At 49.4% G+C, this 18,932-nt stretch overlaps 1 protein-coding gene across 3 annotated transcripts in view; it reads left to right on the top strand.

Moving 5' to 3' along the window:
• The window catches only part of LOC125950338 (furin-like protease 2), a 185,726-nt gene that overhangs the window by 145,668 nt on the left and 21,126 nt on the right, over positions 1–18,932 (top strand). For all 3 annotated transcript variants that reach the window (XM_049678233.1, XM_049678235.1, XM_049678232.1), the window contains exons 7-8: positions 15,038–15,197; positions 18,588–18,891. In XM_049678233.1, the coding sequence (XP_049534190.1) occupies positions 15,038–15,197; positions 18,588–18,891 (464 nt within the window). The remainder of the gene's footprint in view (positions 1–15,037; positions 15,198–18,587; positions 18,892–18,932) is intronic.

Genomic DNA, 18,932 nt, shown 5'->3' with positions numbered 1-18,932 from the left:
GAGGAGGAGGAGGAGGAGTGGCCACGTGGCCACCGTGCGCTGTATGAAATAATAAGCGAACGCGAATTTTTATCCCATCGAGTGCGGCGAGATCTGTTTTGAGGAAAGATGGTGGAACTTTTGGGTGGAGTTTCGATAAATATTTTGCGACGCATCCGTCTGCCCGACTGACATGTCATATGCACACCAGCACGTGACAGTTTGCGATCGACTACTCGCGATGGAAACAGTGTTTCTAGCGTTGCAGACCGCTTGTGGGGTTTGGATTTTTTTGGGAAAATGTTTTTTGATTTCATTCCGAACAATGCGTCCGAAAGCATCAATTCATTCCGCTTTCGATGGAGAGAGTTTTATCGGATAGCTCTCAGCGTCCCTGAGGCGATTTTGACTTCCATCAGTGGACCCATGTTTGAGTATAACGTCGATGGGCAGCGAGATAAAAATTTTGTTTCTGGTTCGAATTGCCATCAAAACATCCAAATCCTAGCCACTAGACCAGCATCGAGAAGTTGTTTATTACTCGCGAATGTACCACAGATGTTCGACTTTTCCGTTCATAGCTCACTACAATATCCTTCGCTGGCCAGAGGATGCTGGGATGCTTTGTCAGATAATTAAGGACTGTTCATGTGCGTCTCCTATCCCTCACTCACACCACAGGAATTTATTTTCATCCAGGATGGTATCAAATTTGGAAAGAAAAGCTTCCAATCTCATTATTCAAATTGACTACGATGCAAAATGGGGGGACGGGGTTCAGAACGAAGCTCTCTTCCTGCACGCACACACACACACACACACACGTAGCGTTTCTTCATTAGGCTTTCAGGCTCGGAAAACGGTCTGTTCATTTTCCATTGAATGCTCTACTCACTGAGAACCCGGGGGGTGGTACTTGTCAAATTAAAGACCCGCTGTAAATAGCACATTTCGGTGGCAGAATTCGAAGGGAAAGGTAGAAGGCATGTTGGTTGTCGGCTGAATGGTGTTTCGCTCGCAGCACGCAGCACGCAGAGGTTTGTCATTGGATCCGGGTGTACATCGGAGAACGGGTGCTCCCTTCGGTATCGGGGGTCCTCTTTTGGCCTTCTTTGATGTTGATCGAACGACCCAAAAAAACCCCTCCCAATGGGTGGTACGGTGGTTGGGTGGCAGTGATAAAAGGTTTTGCAAAATGAGAAAACCTTCACCGACCAGCCGGTCGGCGGAATTGTCGGCATCGGCAGCCATTTTAAACTCCTGCCCGCCTGTCCGCTCGAGTCTTGAAGTAAATGGGATCAAACGTCCCGCCAGAGAGGAGCTGGTGGTGCGTCGAGGGGTCCGCGAGACGAATGTTCAAACAAACTGCCAAACAGATAAGGCGACAAATCGATCGAACAACGCTTGCCTGGCGCTGCTAGCATCCCCTTCTGCGTCTTGCTCGCAGCCTGTGCGGTCGTTCTGTCTGATTTCCTAAATCCTCCTTGGCGGTTGGGCGATTCCCGTTTTGTGTTAAAAATGGCGACGAAAATGAAGTCACGTTTTTGGCGCGGTAGATACATTAGATTACAATAGTCCAAATCGATGTAGACCGAAGCGATCAGCGTTTATCAGCTGACTAGCTGATCCAACGCCCGATGACGGGAGATGGGGAGACAACGAAAACGAGAGAAAGAGAGAGAGAGGAAGGAAAAGAAGTTAAATAAACCGAGGATTGTCTGGCCTACAAATCCCATTAGAAGCGGTGATTTATTGATTTTTCGACCGGGGGGGTTTACGGAGCTGCTCGGAGAGATAGAGGGAGAGATAGAAAGCGGGGTTGTGGTGGATTAGCGCAGTGGATTTTCATTTGGATCTGGCCATCGTTCGCTCACAGTAACCGTCACGCTCACGCGTTCGATCGAGAGTGTAGAGTCATTTATAACGAAGAAAATAGCGAGCGATAGGATATAAATCTGCCCGCATTAACTATCCGATTCGATCAAATTCAATTCCTTATCATTAGGTCCTTCCGCAACGCTGCAACAGTTGACTACGGCGCTATTTAGGCCAGCGAGCATGATGACGGATGTGTACCTTTTGATGTGTTCCTTATCTGTAGATCTCACTGGTATTTAACCTTTCCCGGAATTGTTGGATAAAATATTAAAATTAGGGGAAAAGCGATAATCTTTTGATGGAATTCATTGTTCATATTTTCATACTACACTTCATCGAAATTATTTAAAGCAGAAAGATTCGTGGTAAACGAATACTGACGTACACAATGCTCAAGCATGGCAATAGATTCGAAAGTTAACAACTATTTGAACGACAAATGAAAAATTTTGGGCCCTATGGATGGCCATTGGATGATAAAAATCCAAAATATCGTCAAATAATAAATATGTCCGTTTGCGTGATCCAAACCCCTTGAAAAAGGATCCAATCATTTTCTAGGGTCGATGAAGAACAAGGATCTGTTGGAACAAAAGAATCTGTTGCATCTGGGTTAGGATATCAACATCTGTAGAATATGCTTGCGAGGTCGAAATTACGAAGTTATGCTGTGAATGATTCCCCAAGTCAAGCGAATCGAAATGTTCACACGTTCTTTAACACAAAAGCCGTGGCCACACGGATCGAAAATTTGCGCGCAAATTTACAAATTAATGCCAAATCGTTTACGCTTCGATATGTTTACGTGGCCGGGTTGAGGAAATTAAAATCGTTTTGTGGAAGAAAAGGATTGAACACAGCAATGATCACTATCTATCAATGTAAACCACAAATAGAACATATTGCGAGCCCTTCCGTTTGCAAACAGCTTTTACTCTAGGTTTTACGCTCCACGGACCTATAATCGTTTGACAGCATGTAAACGGCAAGCGTAAATGTTTTGGCATTAATTTTTTCGTTTGCGCTAGAGTTTTCGCCCCGTGTGGCCACGGCTAAAAACTTATCTGCTCGCACCTCGCAACCGTTAACGAGATAAATATACTTTCCTGCGCCGGCACATAACTCGTTGTTTGATCTTGCTCGGCCAATGATTTGATGATCGCTGTGCGAGTGTGTGTGTGTTTGTGCGTTAAGCCCCGTCCTACACAAAACTACCAAAAATTCCTTCCCCAATCAGGAAAACAAAATCTCGTTTAAAGTTTGATTCTCCTGCGTACGCTTACGTGTCTCCGGCCACAAGGCAAGACAACGTCGTCGACGACGACGACAACTGTTTGTTTGCTTGTTATTCGCCGGGGCTCTAATCGGATTACAAAACACACAACGCAGCACTTTTTTCTCGCAGTATTTTTAGAGACCACGAGTTCTTCCAAACGGTGGAAAAGGCCGGAAACTTCGGCCACGCACACACACACAGGTGGTTCCCTGGCCTCTGCTCCGTGGTGCGTGGTCGGTCACATTAGAACCACCGAAGGGGAACGGGGTGTGTGCGTCGTCGATGGTTTAAATATTTTATCACTCCTCCAGCCAGAAATCACGTCACTAACCGACGACGATGTGGCCTGTTTGGCCTGGCCCGGTGTTTTTCTCCTGGCTGGTCGTGGTTCTCTGGTTCACGCAAACACAAAATAGGTCCGCCAGGGACCGAGGCCGACGTTCCGAGTTCCAAAGTAACACCAAGTGGCAGCATCGCGTTCGCCAGCTTTCTACTCCGTTTCGCCCAGCAAGTCCTAAGATTTGCTCAACCGATTTCGGTGAAACGGAATAATAAAAGCGGAACAAACTCCGGCTCACAGGACGTTATCTGCTCCGGCGCTGCTTTCGTCCGGATCGCCCTCGCTGCTGTTGATGGTGGATGCCTTTGAAATGCGAGTCCCCGAACCCGAGACAAGCGCCGTTTCCGTTTCTTGCGTTGAGAGGAGGAAATCGCGTCTCAGTCTCAGGCTCAAACCGTGGCAAAAGCTACTCGTCGTTCCCTGCCGGATCGTTGTTGTTTTTCTTTGCTCTCCGGGTACGTTCCTTGGTGTGCTGTTTCGATGAACAGCTTTCCAGCCTTCTTTGTAGCCACCGAGTTTGATGGGATATCCGGCCTGTGTGATGGGTAAGCAAGACGAAGGGGAGGGGCGAAAGGTAAAGGTGAGCTCTCTGTTCCCCGATCACCGATAGACGCTGAGATAAAAGGTTCAAAATACTTTTCTGCTGAGACGGAAAGGCTGCTAAAACATATTGTGAATCAATGTTTTTCGAGTTGCTTGCTTGCCGCTTTTTGGAGCCGCAACTGACGTGGTTTGTAAATTTTCGGCCGTTCGCTTCGCTGCTCGATGATACGTGGCATGTTTTGTGGAAGCTGTTTGATAGCACTATCCAATACCCACCCGCATATTGATTGTTACACTTGCCGCATTCTTGGGAACGTCGTCAGATTTGTCTTTACCCTTGCGATGATTCCCGTACACATCGAAGCAATCATGGAACGATTGTTAATGTCATGAGCACATGAGGTTGCTAGAGCAATTCGCCCTTTCAAGCATACTGCGATGAGTTTGTGAGGTACTGCTGCATCGACACAAAGAACTGTCTACCACTTTCTGCCCTTTGTGACCGCGTGTGTAGAAATCATTTTCCGGTGGCCTGACAACAGAAGGAAAAAGGAATGTTTCTACTCCCCCAGGTACACCACACGAGACGAGTAATGGCCGTAAGTTGTTCAAGCACTTCGGTTGCAGGCACGTGTATCCCTCAGAAAACAGAACTCTTCCCCCATCTCGCGCGCAGTACGGTAACCCTAGGGTAAGATGTTTGCACAAAACGAACTCTGCTCTGCTCGGTGCTGCAAGTTGTTTGCTTTCGCCATCGTCATCGCCTTCGACAGCGCGTTCGAAAGTACGACGAGCCTACTTTATGTACAGCTTTTCCATCCTCTGTATTCGTGTGTGTGTTTTAGGGGTCGTCCTGCATAACTAGGTTAGACTAGGCCGTTGGGTCGTGTTACATGTTTTTCACGGAAGACTTTGACGTCTGGTCGCGGCGCTGGCCGGTACCATGTTCCGGCACGGAGCCATCAATCATAATTCACGTTCGGCATTTGGCAATTCCGTTCCCCGAAAGAAGAACGACGATCCATCGTGAAACGTGAACCTTTGGCTAGAACCCTCGAATCCTATCCGGGGAAAAGGGCAAACCAAAGTTTGCCCTTCCCTCCTTCAGTCTTCTCTAATCCGCGTATCGGTTTGGGTTGTGCTCCATACGGCGCTTGTGGAACGCCAGCGTTCTTTGGGGCGAATTTGTGTTCCATTTTCGGAAGAGGAGTGCCTGGTCCATACATTTCGAAACCTTTGATTGGCACTTGACCTCTGGCGCTGCCGGTTGTGGTGATGGTGGCTATGACGGTGATGGTAGAACCAGCGAGCAGCAGCCCTTGGAAGTGATACTTGGAATTCATTAAGCCTATCGAAGCATGCGGCGAGTGAGAAGACGAAGGAAGTGAAAGAAACAATCCGAAAGCATCAACCATCGCTGGATGAGGATGCAGATGGTGCGCTGTTGTTGATGAGCCTGTGAATGATGATGAAATGGCGATGGTGTTGATGGTGATGATGATGATGATGATGGTGATGATGATAATAATGTTGGTTCCATCGCAAAACCGTCAGGATAATAGACTCAGAGCCCCCTGCAAGCTGTGGCACCATGTTTGGCAACCGGGAAATGGACCTGTATCAATCATAACCGATTGACTCGGAGGCCCCCCTTCCCGGGGGCCTACGCCATGCCATGAACACGCGTGGGCTTGTTTTGGTTTCGGTTGCGGTTGAGGAAAAATACGCTGATGGTAGCTCGATGTTTGATCGCAACCTAATGTGGTCCCGCCCGGTTTAACCCGCGTGTCACGCCGTCAGCGTGTTAATTTATGAAAATCAATCCCACCACCACGTGTGTGTGTGTGTGTGTGTGTGTGTGCGCTGTGGCGCTGCTCCATCATCATTCAACGGAAAATGTGTGTTTGGCAGCCACGAACCCCATGCCATGTACGCCGTCCATTCGTTCGGACATTGGTATGATCGCCACGTCCGTCTCTGAGAGTAAGTCATGCGTTGATTTCCCGGGGCTTACTGATTTTCCTCGCTTTTCTCTTTTAGGGCGAACCCCAACATTCAATGCACTAATGCCCAGTGGTGGCCAGAAGCGAAAACAACGTGCTGATGATCGATCAACCGATCAATTCCACATCAACTCCTTCAGTGCGATTTGACTTCAACGAATTGATCGATTGTTTAGGAATGGAAGAAATATTGAACAGACTTTTCCTCAACATGCTAGTTCCCTTTGCTGGCCTCCTCATATCGGATTTCGTTTCGTTATCACCAAAATGACGAAAAACGCAGAACGCAATCTACTGTCATCGTGCGTGTCATCGGCTTCCCAAGTTGGCAAACTTGTTAAATCAATTTCGAGCAAAATCCGGTCCCGGAAAATGGACTGATCTATCGTCAATCTCATTACGGTAATACTATCTCGTGTCGCGCCGGATTGACACCATTGGCCTGGTGCTAACACGTTCAGCCGCCAACAAATCCCTCGCTCGATCAAGTTGCTGCTGCAAGACTGTTAGGAGAAGCAGGTAGTGGGGAGGACGCTGAATCTCGCCGAAGAGAGCAAGTGTGGAAGAGTATCAAGCCGAAGTGAAGTCGAGCTTCCGGCTCGCTGGCCTCACGAATAAGCTGTGATCCACTTATCATTGCTCATCCCTGCTATCGCTATCGAATAGCACCTCTCTCTCTCTCTCTCTCTTGCGCGCGCTCGCTCGCTTAACATAATGCTAGCTAGAGAGATAGGGAAGTCAGACTAGCCGAACTTGTGTTGGCATGGCTTGCTCCGGTAAAAGTACTTCCAGTTCCAGTTGCTCCGGAAAACCCCTTTTCAGAAGCCGCTACGAGCGCCGCTCTCTGGTGCGACAATCGGTTATGGATCAAGTCGGCTTTCGGGTTGAATACCCGCCTCGTGCCACCATCTCAGCCGGCTACCCAGCCCAGCCGGCTATGGACAATCAGGGCGCACCATTGAAAGCGACCGTAGCACCGTAGCGGCCGCCTAAAATTTCCACGATAATGCCGAGCGAATTGTTGGCGAAATGAAGCTACTAGCGAGAATCGAATCATCCGGCCTCGTTGGTGTGCCTTCGGGGAGGGCTGTTTTCCTCGGAGCAGCCTGCCTGCTGCTCGTATTCTAGTTTGCACGCCCACGTAACAAACCAGAACCGTCCACGACTGAAGGGGTTTGATTTGGTTTGAACTCAATCTGCGACCCTGCTGCAGCGCCATACCCCCGCCATCTCCGATAATGCCAAGGATCCAAGAAATCGCGGACCCAGAGTACACTACGGGGCCCTGTTGGGGCGGCTGTCTATCAGAGACCATATCGAGCCCCGGACCCGGACCTTGCTGATTCCGTATGCAGTGAATGTTGATCCGAAAGCGAACTCTTCGCTTCGCTCCAACGTCACGATGGAAACCGGGCTCCCATCCGTTGGAGGGGGAGGGGAGGGGGATTTGTTTGCTTTGATTGCGAATTGTTGTTATTCCAATGCCGGTTGATGGTTGAGGAGCACTCGGAGGAGGAGGTGCTCCGACGTGCTACGTCCATCATCGGTGCTCTTCATTCGCATCGTACGCCGCTGCTTAACGTGCTTGTTGAAGAGGAGAGGGGTGAGCTCATAGCCCGCGGGTGAGGCACGTGAAACTCTTGTTTAACCTCAATGTGGCCCTCAGGAGTCGTTCTGGTAGATTTGAGTGCCGAGTCGAAAGAGCTTTCGAAAGGAACGGCAAGTGAGGGGCTGTTCGGCAGAACGAACTCACCAACGTCAGCAACCTTCAACCCCCATGGTCTGAGAATGGCTCTGCAGGGATGGATGGTGGTGGTGGTGGTGGTGGTGGCGGTAGTAGTGCTGCTGATGGTAGTGCAATTGTGTTCCATCTTTGCTGCAACGCTCGATTGCATTTGCAACAATAATGCGGGTTGCTGCTGCTGCTGGCCAAACAAATGCAAAACAATCATCATCGCTCGTGTTCGTTCTTACGAGGTAATGGACAAAACCATCCAATGGCATTCAATCGGAGAGCGTCCTGTGGAATGGCTTTGATCACTTTCTTATCAGTTTTTGAGTTTTTTCAACGTTTACTGCAATGCTGCAAGATGTGTAAGAGTCAACACTGAACTCATTCGCAGTACTATGAAATGGAAACTAAGGAGTGCAGGTGTTGCAGGGGAAATTCGTTGCAGACTCTGCACTGCGTAAATGGTGATGTGATTTGCATAGTGGCGTCACCAATTCGCCATCTCCTCATGTCGTTTTCCACCTTTTTTTTTGTTTATTCTTACCATCTTGAGTGAACTTAAAGGTTCACAATTTCCATCAACCACTGAGCGATAAGAAGAACCAACATCTAATCCATCGCTTTATGCACATTGCATCGGTGGAACATAGTAGGAAGTTTGTTTCTGCAACTGCCAGTGTTCCGAGAAAGGTGCACTCATGCCTGCACATCATTATTACCGGCACACCAGGCTACAAAGAGTTCCGCAACCGCATCGTCTTCTTGCTGCCGCTGGTGTGGAACCATAAGGTTAGTTTAAACACCTTTAGCCCGCAATCCAATCGCCATAAGTGTGCATCGTGGCGAAAGTACTGAATTAAGATGAACGAAAAGATCAAACGCCCCACCGGAGGGGCTTCGAACCTCTGGGCTGGGAACGAAGTTGGAAGCCGTTCGTTCGTTCGGTCGTCGTTCGTTGGATCCGCTCTTTGGCAGAATATTTCCTCCGGTTTATGAAGTACTTTCCAGGCCACACAGAGTGCATGCTGCTTGGTGCAAACCGGACCGGTCTAGTGTGATCGTTAAGTTGTGCGTGTGTGAACGAGTCAGGGATGCAGGGTGGAGCATCCTTTCTCTCTTCCATCCTCGAGCATTCCTTTCCGAGACCCACCGATGCACCACCACATAACGCATGAGATGGTTGTTCTAGTTTTTCTTTCCAGCTTTTTTTTGTTCTCCGATCCTCGTTGCATCTTTCCAGATCTACCACACTTGTAGGTGTATGCTAATACACATGCGCCTATGCTGTGTGTGTGTGTGTGTGTGTGTGTTTCGAGGGTATGGTTGAGTGTGCTGAAGCACCCTCAGGCCAGGTCCGTGAGCAAAGCTTGGCAGCATTACCAAGTTTATGCTGCGATGCTAACGATCCGGCAAAGATATTGAAATGCCGTTTGCCGAGAAGCGACGACAGGATCTCCGGTGCTCTCGTTTCGTGCATCAGGTACTAAATGCAGGTTAAGTGCAAGTGCTCTCCGGCCGTGTGCCCGCATCGTCGAGGGAGCATCCAAGTACCGCGTACCGGTTGAAGTGATGTGCCTCAGATTAAAGTCCGTCCGTTGGTGTAGTGGAAAGACCGAACTTTGGCTTGCGGAACTGCTCCGATGCATGTTGGTGGTCTTGTGTTGAGAGAATTAATTTAATGTTCTTCAACATAATTCAGCGTGGGTTGTCGTAGTGGAACAGGGTCTGAAATGGTTTTAAATAATTTTAATATCAAACAGATATGACTCTGCTTCGCTCGTTTACTAGATTCCTTTTCGAAATAATGCCAAGCATGTTCACTGTTGGTATTCACACCACTGCATGTTAAAAAAAAAATATACATGATTACAGTTATGAGCAATGCAATTTGCTTCAAAATTCATTAAAATTGCTTTCCTGCCGGTCAGCTCCTCACACTCCCAACCCACCAAACAGCAGCAAGTTACCGAGTAGTGAAAACATAAAATCGCTCTGAACCTGAGTATTTATTACGCCTTCGTTTCGTTTAAGGCTCCTCTTTGATACCAAACAGTACACTACAGAACACAACCAGAACACACGACAAACAACGTTAAAATCCCATTGCAAAGCCAAACACCAACCCACGGGGACAGGGTTGGGCTGGGGGCTGGTCATCTTAATTTGTTTCTGTCATTTTGGGAATGCAAAAAACTGTGTGTGTGTGTGTGACCGTGTGACCATGTGTGTTCGCGCAGCATATTCAACAGTGTGTGACCGGGAACTGGTTGCGATACGAAGCGAGTGAGCTGGCCCAGAAGCAGGAACAAAAATAATAAAATACAATTTCTCACCGAATCCCGGAGCCACACATTGAATGTGTGCTGTCGTTGCTGCTGCTGCTGCTGCTGCTGCTGGCGGTGGATCGGTACTCCGGATGTCGTATATAAAGTATGATAGATTGTTTATAATTTATTTTCTTGCTTTTCTCCGCGCTGGACGCTACCAACGATCCAGGCAACAATGCTCCACACTCCGGCCACGCCATTTTGAATTGTTTTTCGCTCATTTCGCCAGCACAGACGGTGGAGGCCTGTGCCGTTGTTGCTAGCAAAAGGAATGTTAATCACAGGATTGTAACCAGCGGTTGCCAGGCTACATCCCGTTGGCTGCAGCAACACACACGCTGTTGGGTGTGTATGTGTTTACGGGTGCTGTTGCCGGGCTTACAAGTGTTAAGTGGTGCACATTAGAACCGATTCATTATTAGCTGCCATTCGGTGCCATTTTCTTGCCGGTTTTCATGAAACATGCTGGGTGCAGTGCTCACCTGATACGGACACACGGTTAGGTCTTGGAGCACACATGGCCACGCATGCATTCAATCGAAATGGTTCAGCATGGTTCCTGGTATTTTTCATTATTCAAAATTATTGTGACAGATTCTTCCGGGTGCGTTTGTTCAATGCGTGCTTGATTGAGTGCCCGCATTGCATTACTATTCATTTGTTTATTTAAATTGTTTTGTCGAGAGGTTTTGCTCTCCGTCGCTCGATTGATGTGGCCCAGCATCGGCCATTCCAAATCGGCTACCAACAATGGCAGGACCGGACTGGCGGACGGACGGACGGGAGGAAAAACTTCCAAATTCCACCGCACGCGAAATCGTTCGACAAACGCTCACCGATTACTTAATTCCGTGCCTCCAATATATGCAAATCATGTTTCCCGTCTATTACCGTGACATTCAAAAGCGTTATGAGGGAGTTTCAGAGCCCCATAAAAATCAATCGTTGGCAGCTGGGTATTGATTGAGACGATAAAAGCGATGGTGAAGAGGGATAGATGGGTGGGTAGGGGGCAGAAAGGTGCATGAAAAACGCAGGATGGTTGGTATGAAAAACCGGGACGCGAACATGGAAAGTATTTTTTAATTTACACTCATTCATTCCTTGACATGCGAAAACTTCGACGCACAAACAACGCTGGAATGTGAGTGTAGGGAAGGGGATGGATAGGGGGGGAGGAGGGTAGGAGTTGGAAACAGGAAGCTCGTTTTCAAAGCCGATCAATGTGGGAACGTTCGGAGGGGGGGGTTGATTTTTTGTGTTTTCTTTTTCCTCTTTCCTTTTTCCCCACCCGGAATTCCGCTCATCGAAACGAAACCTTCTTTCTCGTTTTACTCGCCCAGGCCGTCCCCGGCGCGGAGCATATTCCCAGGCCTCCCCATCATGTCCTCCTATGCGATATGCGTCGTCCAATCGCGTGGAACGTTGAGTCAAAACTCACTTGCGCGCGCGTGTGTGTGTGTGTGTTGTGTGTGGCGGTACGACGTGAATGCCGCCCTGTCACGGTGAGGTCTCACGTTTTGCAAAAGTTTCCTCCCCGTGCGCGCCTAGGGAATTTTCGGAAAATCACTTTCACCGAACCATCACACCACACCAGCACCGTACCCTCCTCCTTCCTTGATGCTACTCGCTTCCTCCAATGGATCCCACGATACTCCGAAATCGAACGGTATTGCGCCGGAAAAGGTTTTTTTTTTCACAACGCGAACGCCAACAGGGCGAAAACTTTTTCATTTCGATGCCCAAGAAGGGGTGGGTGTGATGGTGAGGTGGAAAGAAGGGGTCTTTGGGGGGTGAAAATGAAATGAAATGGAAGCGGAAGCCGAAGGGACGGGAGCAGCAGGGGTTGTGCATTTTAAGCGGTTCAGATTTTTACCTTATTACCATTTCTCGAGCCTCGTGTGTCAGTCGAGACCCGTGAATGAAGGCAGGTAGGAATCCAGGGCGACCTAAATCCAGGCCAGGCCCCTGGTTAAATTTTGTTGCTGAACACCCCACCCCGGGGGTTCTGCATTTGCATACAATATTAAGCGTTTTCCATATCGGTGACGGGCTTGGCACTGCGATCACCGCAGGACCAGGATCAGGAACTCCGAGTACCTGCACGTACACACTCGCGCACGTGGCCGCCAACATACTCGTTAGCTAATCCTGTACGCCGAGTACACCAAGGGGTGAAAACTTGAGGAAAAATTAGCCAAATTGCTGCCTATTTGCAAATGATTCTGCCGTCGAGATGCCGCCATTGGAACACATCCACATCCCAGTTTGCATTCCGGTTTTGCATCCCGAATCCAAAGCACTGACGCCGATGCATAAGCGACCGTACCCATACACGTGAGCACCCACATTATTACGCTGCATAAATCAAATGGTACGGATCGGAGCGATACAACGATGCAGTTTGCAGGTTCACCTAATAACAACAACAACAACAACAACAACAACAACAACAGCAACCCACTCTCTACAAGGAAGAGGAGCAGCCTGCAAGTCATCAACAAGAATGATGGCCTTTAATAGGCACCTTCTGGTATGGTGAAGAAGCTCTAGAAATGGTCCCTTTCTCCTTCCATTGCCTGAAACAACGTTGTAGCGTGTATAGTGCTCTCTGGTCGTGGGCACCACATGACCGCACCTGACATCAGCACCAGCTTACCACCCCCACCATGTGTGTGTATCGAGTTCCGCTGTTGGCTGTTGGTGGTCGTAATTATGAAAATTAATAGCGCTTGTGCGACTAATATTCGGTTGCCACAGCCTGCTTGGTTGGTCTGCACCTTACGCCGAGTAAGATTGTCATTTACGTGTTCTTCCCAATAACGGTGTGCGGTTGGGTGTGTGTGTGTGTGTACCGGCTTGTTTGAGTACTACTTGGTGGCCACCACAGTTCACATCAGCAAAGACATACGCCAATCCCGCCATATGGACATAGTGTGTGATCCTGGTGCTGTGGCGCGGTCCTGAGGGCGGGCTCCCTTCAGGTACGTCCGGACGTCGCGGTCGCTCGGTAATTACCCTGGTCCCGCCATCTCAAGCTCGCCCGCTTGTGTGGTCAACCCCAATCCCCTCCCTTCCGGGGGCCGGTGTATGAAGCGATGATTAAGTGTATCGGTTTCGTGGCCAGGTCCTCGAGCACTAACCAAGAAGACTCCGGTGTACCGTGGCGCACGTGACGGGTACTGAGTAGGCGGTACAAAACGGAAACCGCTCACTTGTCGTTCCGGTGCGATTGGCATGGACTGCTGTGATGACGATTCGTGGAAGGGTTTAGAAGTCGAACTGAATATATCCTAGCGAGGAGGATCTTCAAAAAGTTGAATGCAGCAATCATGGCTAAAGTATCAATATTTTTGGGAAACCTATCAACCCTCGACCTCTACCTCTAATCTGAGAAGTCGTTTATGATGCTGCTGCGATACCCAAAAGTCTTAATAGGAACTTAGTACTTCTCGCTGAATGCTATTGTGGTGCCGGTGAACGTTAATATCTATTGCCTGTACAATGTTAAGCCGGGCATTCATACGATCTTCGACTAACGAAGATGAGTCAACTGCTATCATTCCCTCTCTCTCTCTCTCTCTCTCTCTCTCTCTCTCTCTCTCTCTCTCTCTCTCTCTCTCTCTATCCCCCGCCACATATCTGTCGATTTTGATGAGTTTGATTATCATCCCGTGCGCAATGGGGAACGCATTCGCCGAAACTATTACGGGCCGGGCTTATATCGATTTCCTTCCTTTGGCAAATAAACCAGAAAAAGAAGAAGAGGAGGAAGCGGAAGCTTTCTTTCGCAGAAACTCCCGCATCCACATCCACATCCGCGACACGCGCGCTTATCCTGGAATGGATGGATCGATCCCGGGGAATCAACTTTCATCGAACAAAATTCATTAATAATAACTGGGAATTGATATTCCAGCGCATTAACAATACATTTATTGCTTTCTGCTTTTTCCTGGGCGGCCGTCAGCATCCCGGGAAGACCCCCGGAAGCTTCACTCCTTCACAGAAGAGTTTTCTCGGTCTCGAACTCCTCGGTCTCGGCTCGCTCGCCCTCGGCTGCCTCCCCCAATTTGCGCGAAGTATTGATCGATCCGCGGTTAGCGCCAGGGCACGGATAACGGGAGGAAGACACGATTTTCCCTTCCTTCTTTTCCTCTCCTCTTTCCAGCCCTCGACAATGCGGCCTTCGTCAGGCCTCGGCTCACAGCAGCACGGAGATGGGAAAACAGTTTTCCAGTTCTCCATTATTACTTTTTTCCTTTTTCTCCGTTTTTTTTCTCGTTTTGTTTCGCTTTTGTCGCCGCTTTCTCTCTCTCTCTCTCTCTCTCTCTCTCTCTCTCTCTCGCTCTCTCGCTCTCTTCCATAATGCCGCCCGTTCACTTTCGGGTGGGTGGTTTTTCGCCGAATTTTTCGAATGCCTTTCCTCGAAGAATAGGACACCCGACGGATGAGGAGTCGTCCACGGCGCTCCCTCCCCTTTCCAACTCGTGTTCTCGATTGCATTGTCGGAAAATCGTCGGAATTCATGGCAGCGCGTTGTCACGCTATCGCCCCCCTCCGGAACGCGGGACGCAAACTTTCACTCGCAGACGGCTAGACAGGCTACCGATAATCGTTTCTTCCTCTTTCTGCCGGACAATAGCAGCGAGCGAGTGGGCGCTATCTGGTGCTCGGTTTGTCTTCCCTCAGGGCACACTCCTTCCCAGGCAACGCGTCTTCTTGTACACCGATTGAGATCCATTGTCTTTAAGCACTCACTGCCCCAGGGCGGAGGTCGAATTGGCGCCCGCGAGGCCGCTTCCGCGCTTATCTGTTGGTTCTGCGACGGTTCTCGAGTTGATCTTTTCACGTTTTGACCGACGACGAGGACGACGAGGACGACGATGAAGACGATGTTGTTGCTGATATGCTTTCTTCTCGTTTTCTTTTTTCTTTCCTTCCTAATGCGATACGCAGGATCCGGACGCGTCGTACGACATCAATAGCAACGATTCCGATCCGATGCCACGCGATAACGGGGACAACAAGCACGGTACGCGGTGTGCCGGTGAGGTCGCGGCCGTCGCCTTCAACCAGTACTGCGGTGTCGGTGTCGCCTACAATGCCAGCATCGGTGGTAAGTACCCTCCGCCCGGACGGAGAACTTTAAGATACTTTGCGTGCCGTTTAAATCTGGTCTGACCAGATCGTCGAAACCATCGTGGGGACGTAATGGACCCTTCGACCTGATGGGTGGTGTCAGTGAGCCATGAAAACCGGTGCTCCCGATCCATCCGCCCCCCCCCCCCTTCCCCCCTCCGGTGTGCGATAACAATGGATGGTTTTGAGGTTTCACGTTCGCTACGCTGCACGGAAATCGAAACGGATTCGAAAAAACCCTGGTCTGGTATGTTTCGGGTTCGCGTACTCGACAGAACTGGAATCGAACAGCAAAAAGGGGAATTAAAGTACTCCTTCCGTGCGTTAGTCTGTGTGTGTGTGTGTGTGTGGGTGTGTGTGCCTGATGTTTAATTGATTACCACCACCGTGATTGTCCATTTGGTGTGGTGGAGACTCTCTTTGTTTCAGGCTCTGTCGAGCTCTGAGGATTAGCGCAGGATTGGAACATATTTCGATTGTGTTTCGCTGTGGGTGTCACTTTCAAAGGAACTGTACCAGCCCGATGCTTTACATAAGCACCGCGTGTGTGTGTGTGTGTGTGTATGTGTGTAGGTGTTCGAGAGGATTGTGCTAGAATTTTGGAGCCTCGCCAGCTCCACAATGGATGATGGCATGTGGAAGCCACGGCATTTTCCCCGACTAGGTTTCAATTTCCGATTCACCGGAATGCGAATTTTAGGATACGGTGAACTGAGTCCGAAACATTTCGTAAAAGTAATATCATCTGGTGATCGATCATGGGCGTATCGCGTGGCAATACCGTACTTCATCGATCGCTCGTTTTTTGTTTTGTTTCTTTTTGCAAAACTTTCACTTCCAGCTCGCGCACCAACTAGCACTCTTTCGGTACGCGTCCCAAATCCCAAACAAACATTTTTCCCTTTGGCCAGAAACCCAAAGGCCTCCTTTTGATTTTAAGATGAAGAGAAATACGCCTGGGGATAACAGTACACTCCAACCCGAGCACAACGATCCATCAACAAAGCGCGTCCCAAGGCGCAGCCCCTTCTCGAAAATTGGAAACGGATTGGTGGAAACAAGCTGACGAAGGTAGATAATAAAGTTTTTCGTTTCTTCACTTCCAACGCTCAATGTGTTTTTCCTCGGGCGTGTCTCATCCATCATTGAGCAGCGCGCGGCCACACCACAAGTCGCACGCATGAAATCCTTTGTTGCGTCGTCGCATTTTAAGATCCGTTGGGGGTGAAAAATATTAGTTCTTTTTTTCCGGGACGACGATAAAAAGGTGCCAACCAGCCTGAACCATAGCAGCGCGACCAGCAAGGGATTAAACGAAAATCGCCACCACAGCTTTGTCCAGCGCGCAGCTGCTGTGTTGTTGTGTTGAGCTCACCAAAAATCCGTTATTTGAAAACAACAAACCTTTCCAAACCGATGCACCGTGAGTAGCCTAGAATAGACTGTCCGATGTCCGGCCATTCTTTTGTCGAACTAATCTCTTCCCAAAAACCGCGCACCGAGGCATATCGGTAACAATCGACATAGGCCTCCGATGGGGCGGAGGGAATCATGATTGGCGAACAAATTATTGGCGCACGAAAAGAAAAAGCAATCGTCCAGCAGCCAGCAGCCCACAACAGAGCCCCGTCACGATTCGATCCATTATCCGGCGGATCCCGGAACGAACGATTTATCAAACGAAGATCAGATTAACTTCGAGCAGCTGGCGCACAAAATAGGGAGACTCCCCTCCAAGGTCCCCTTCTTTTATCGCGCAATATCTTCTGCCTGTCCCCTCGGGCTACGCGAAGAGAACAAGATCCAACAGACACGCAGCGGCTGCGGGGTAGTAGGAACAATTCATCGAAAATTATCTCTCCTTCCATCGCGTATCGGCAAATCGCGCGCGTATCAATCACTATTGATCGATTTTGAAAGGGATTTGATTCGATTTATTTGTCCATCGTTCTCTCACTGGACCATACCGGACTGACCGGCCGTGCTGTTCTGCCGCGCTCGTTCGTTACGGCCGTGGGCCTAACTTCGTCGATTAAATTTAATCGGGGAAGTGATTTCGAACGTTTAACCATCATTTGCTCGCGTGTAAAATCCTTTTTTTATCTGCAGGGCGATAAAGTGTGGAGCCTTAGAAATCGATAGATAGATAGATAGATACCAGGATGTGCAACAGAATCGATTCGGGTTTGAGAAATGGTTGTTCTTTCTTCAAAGTGCTGCTGCTGCTAATCACTGAACTTGTCATGTTTCACCAGCGTTACTACGATTGAAAATGTTGTAACGTATTACTCGTCAACCATCCTCCACCCAGCCTATTTGGATTGCAATATTACAATTCTCATCATGTTGTCGGAGTTGCTACGATATTCAGAAGCCGTCCCTCGCACTCCGACTTCATTCTATTCGTTATTTTTGAATCGAATTATGGTTCATGCTTCAAGCTACTCTCTACTCGGCCACCGATGCTTCGCAAACGCCAAACTACATTTCATCAGCACCACGTTCCGAGCGGCATAATATCATAATCGACTTCGGCGGCGAGCGCGCGCGCACACTTTAGTGCTTTATGGAATGGAACCGAGCATCACCACGATCCCTTATCACGTACCCCCCAACACACACACACACACACACAAACTAGGGACGTACCGGTGCGAACCACCACCCATCATGAGCAGATTACATACTTTATAGCCGAGCACGAACGAATACACTGTGTCGATAATATTTCTTCCAATTTACTTGGCGCGCGCTCCTTCTTCTGCACACTGAAGATGGTGCCTCGTTCGTAGCGTCCGTGCCGCGTCGTGCGAACACTCCTTCGTCTCGACTGTGCCGCGGCTCCTCAGGGAGCCATTGCGTGACCTTCCGGAGAACGGCAACCCGAAGGCAGACAGGCTGGCATACCGCGGGATACCGCGCAATATCTTTTCACTTTTACATCGCTCTTCCGTTGAAAGCTGCTGGTTGAAGGAAAATGAAACCCACCTAGCGCGCCACGACACCATCGTATGTAGTAGCATCCATCCACCGTGTAGCAGCAGCACCGGAATGAATTCGTTTGAACGTCTCTCCAGTAGCAGCGTGTCAGTATTTGGTGGGCGCTAGGGCGGCCGGTCATGGTACGCTACACCATGCCACATCAGGGAGAAGATGTCATAACTCGTAACGAATTTATTTTTATCGCTTCATCGCACCGTGCCATGGGGTGCATAGACGAGTAAGGTCCTAGGTTCGTCTACCTGGGGTCAGGTCCTAGACACACACACTCGCAGGGAATTTCCCTCGAATTCGTCTTCTTACATTTTTGAAAAATATTTTCCTCGAATTATGTATTCACCTTCGACGTCCATTTTCTCCCCTGCAGGTGTCCGCATGCTCGATGGTACGGTGAACGATGCCGTGGAGGCGAAGGCACTCGGCTTAAACCCGGATCACATCGATATCTATAGCGCCTCGTGGGGCCCGGAGGACGATGGTTCGACGGTCGACGGACCGGGACCGTTGGCGCGGCGTGCCTTCATCTTTGGCGTCACCAGTGGGCGCCAGGGCAAGGGTTCGATCTTCATCTGGGCGTCCGGTAATGGGGGCCGCTACACCGATAGCTGCAACTGTGACGGATACACCAACTCCATCTTTACCCTCTCGATCTCGAGCGCCACTCAGGGAGGGTAAGCAGCGCGAATGCCCAATCCAATGCCCAATCCGGTTC

The sequence above is a fragment of the Anopheles darlingi genome, chromosome 2, assembly GCF_943734745.1.
Source record: "Anopheles darlingi chromosome 2, idAnoDarlMG_H_01, whole genome shotgun sequence".
NCBI classification, from domain to species: Eukaryota; Metazoa; Arthropoda; class Insecta; order Diptera; family Culicidae; genus Anopheles; species Anopheles darlingi.
This window is presented reverse-complemented; position numbering and strand designations above follow the sequence as displayed.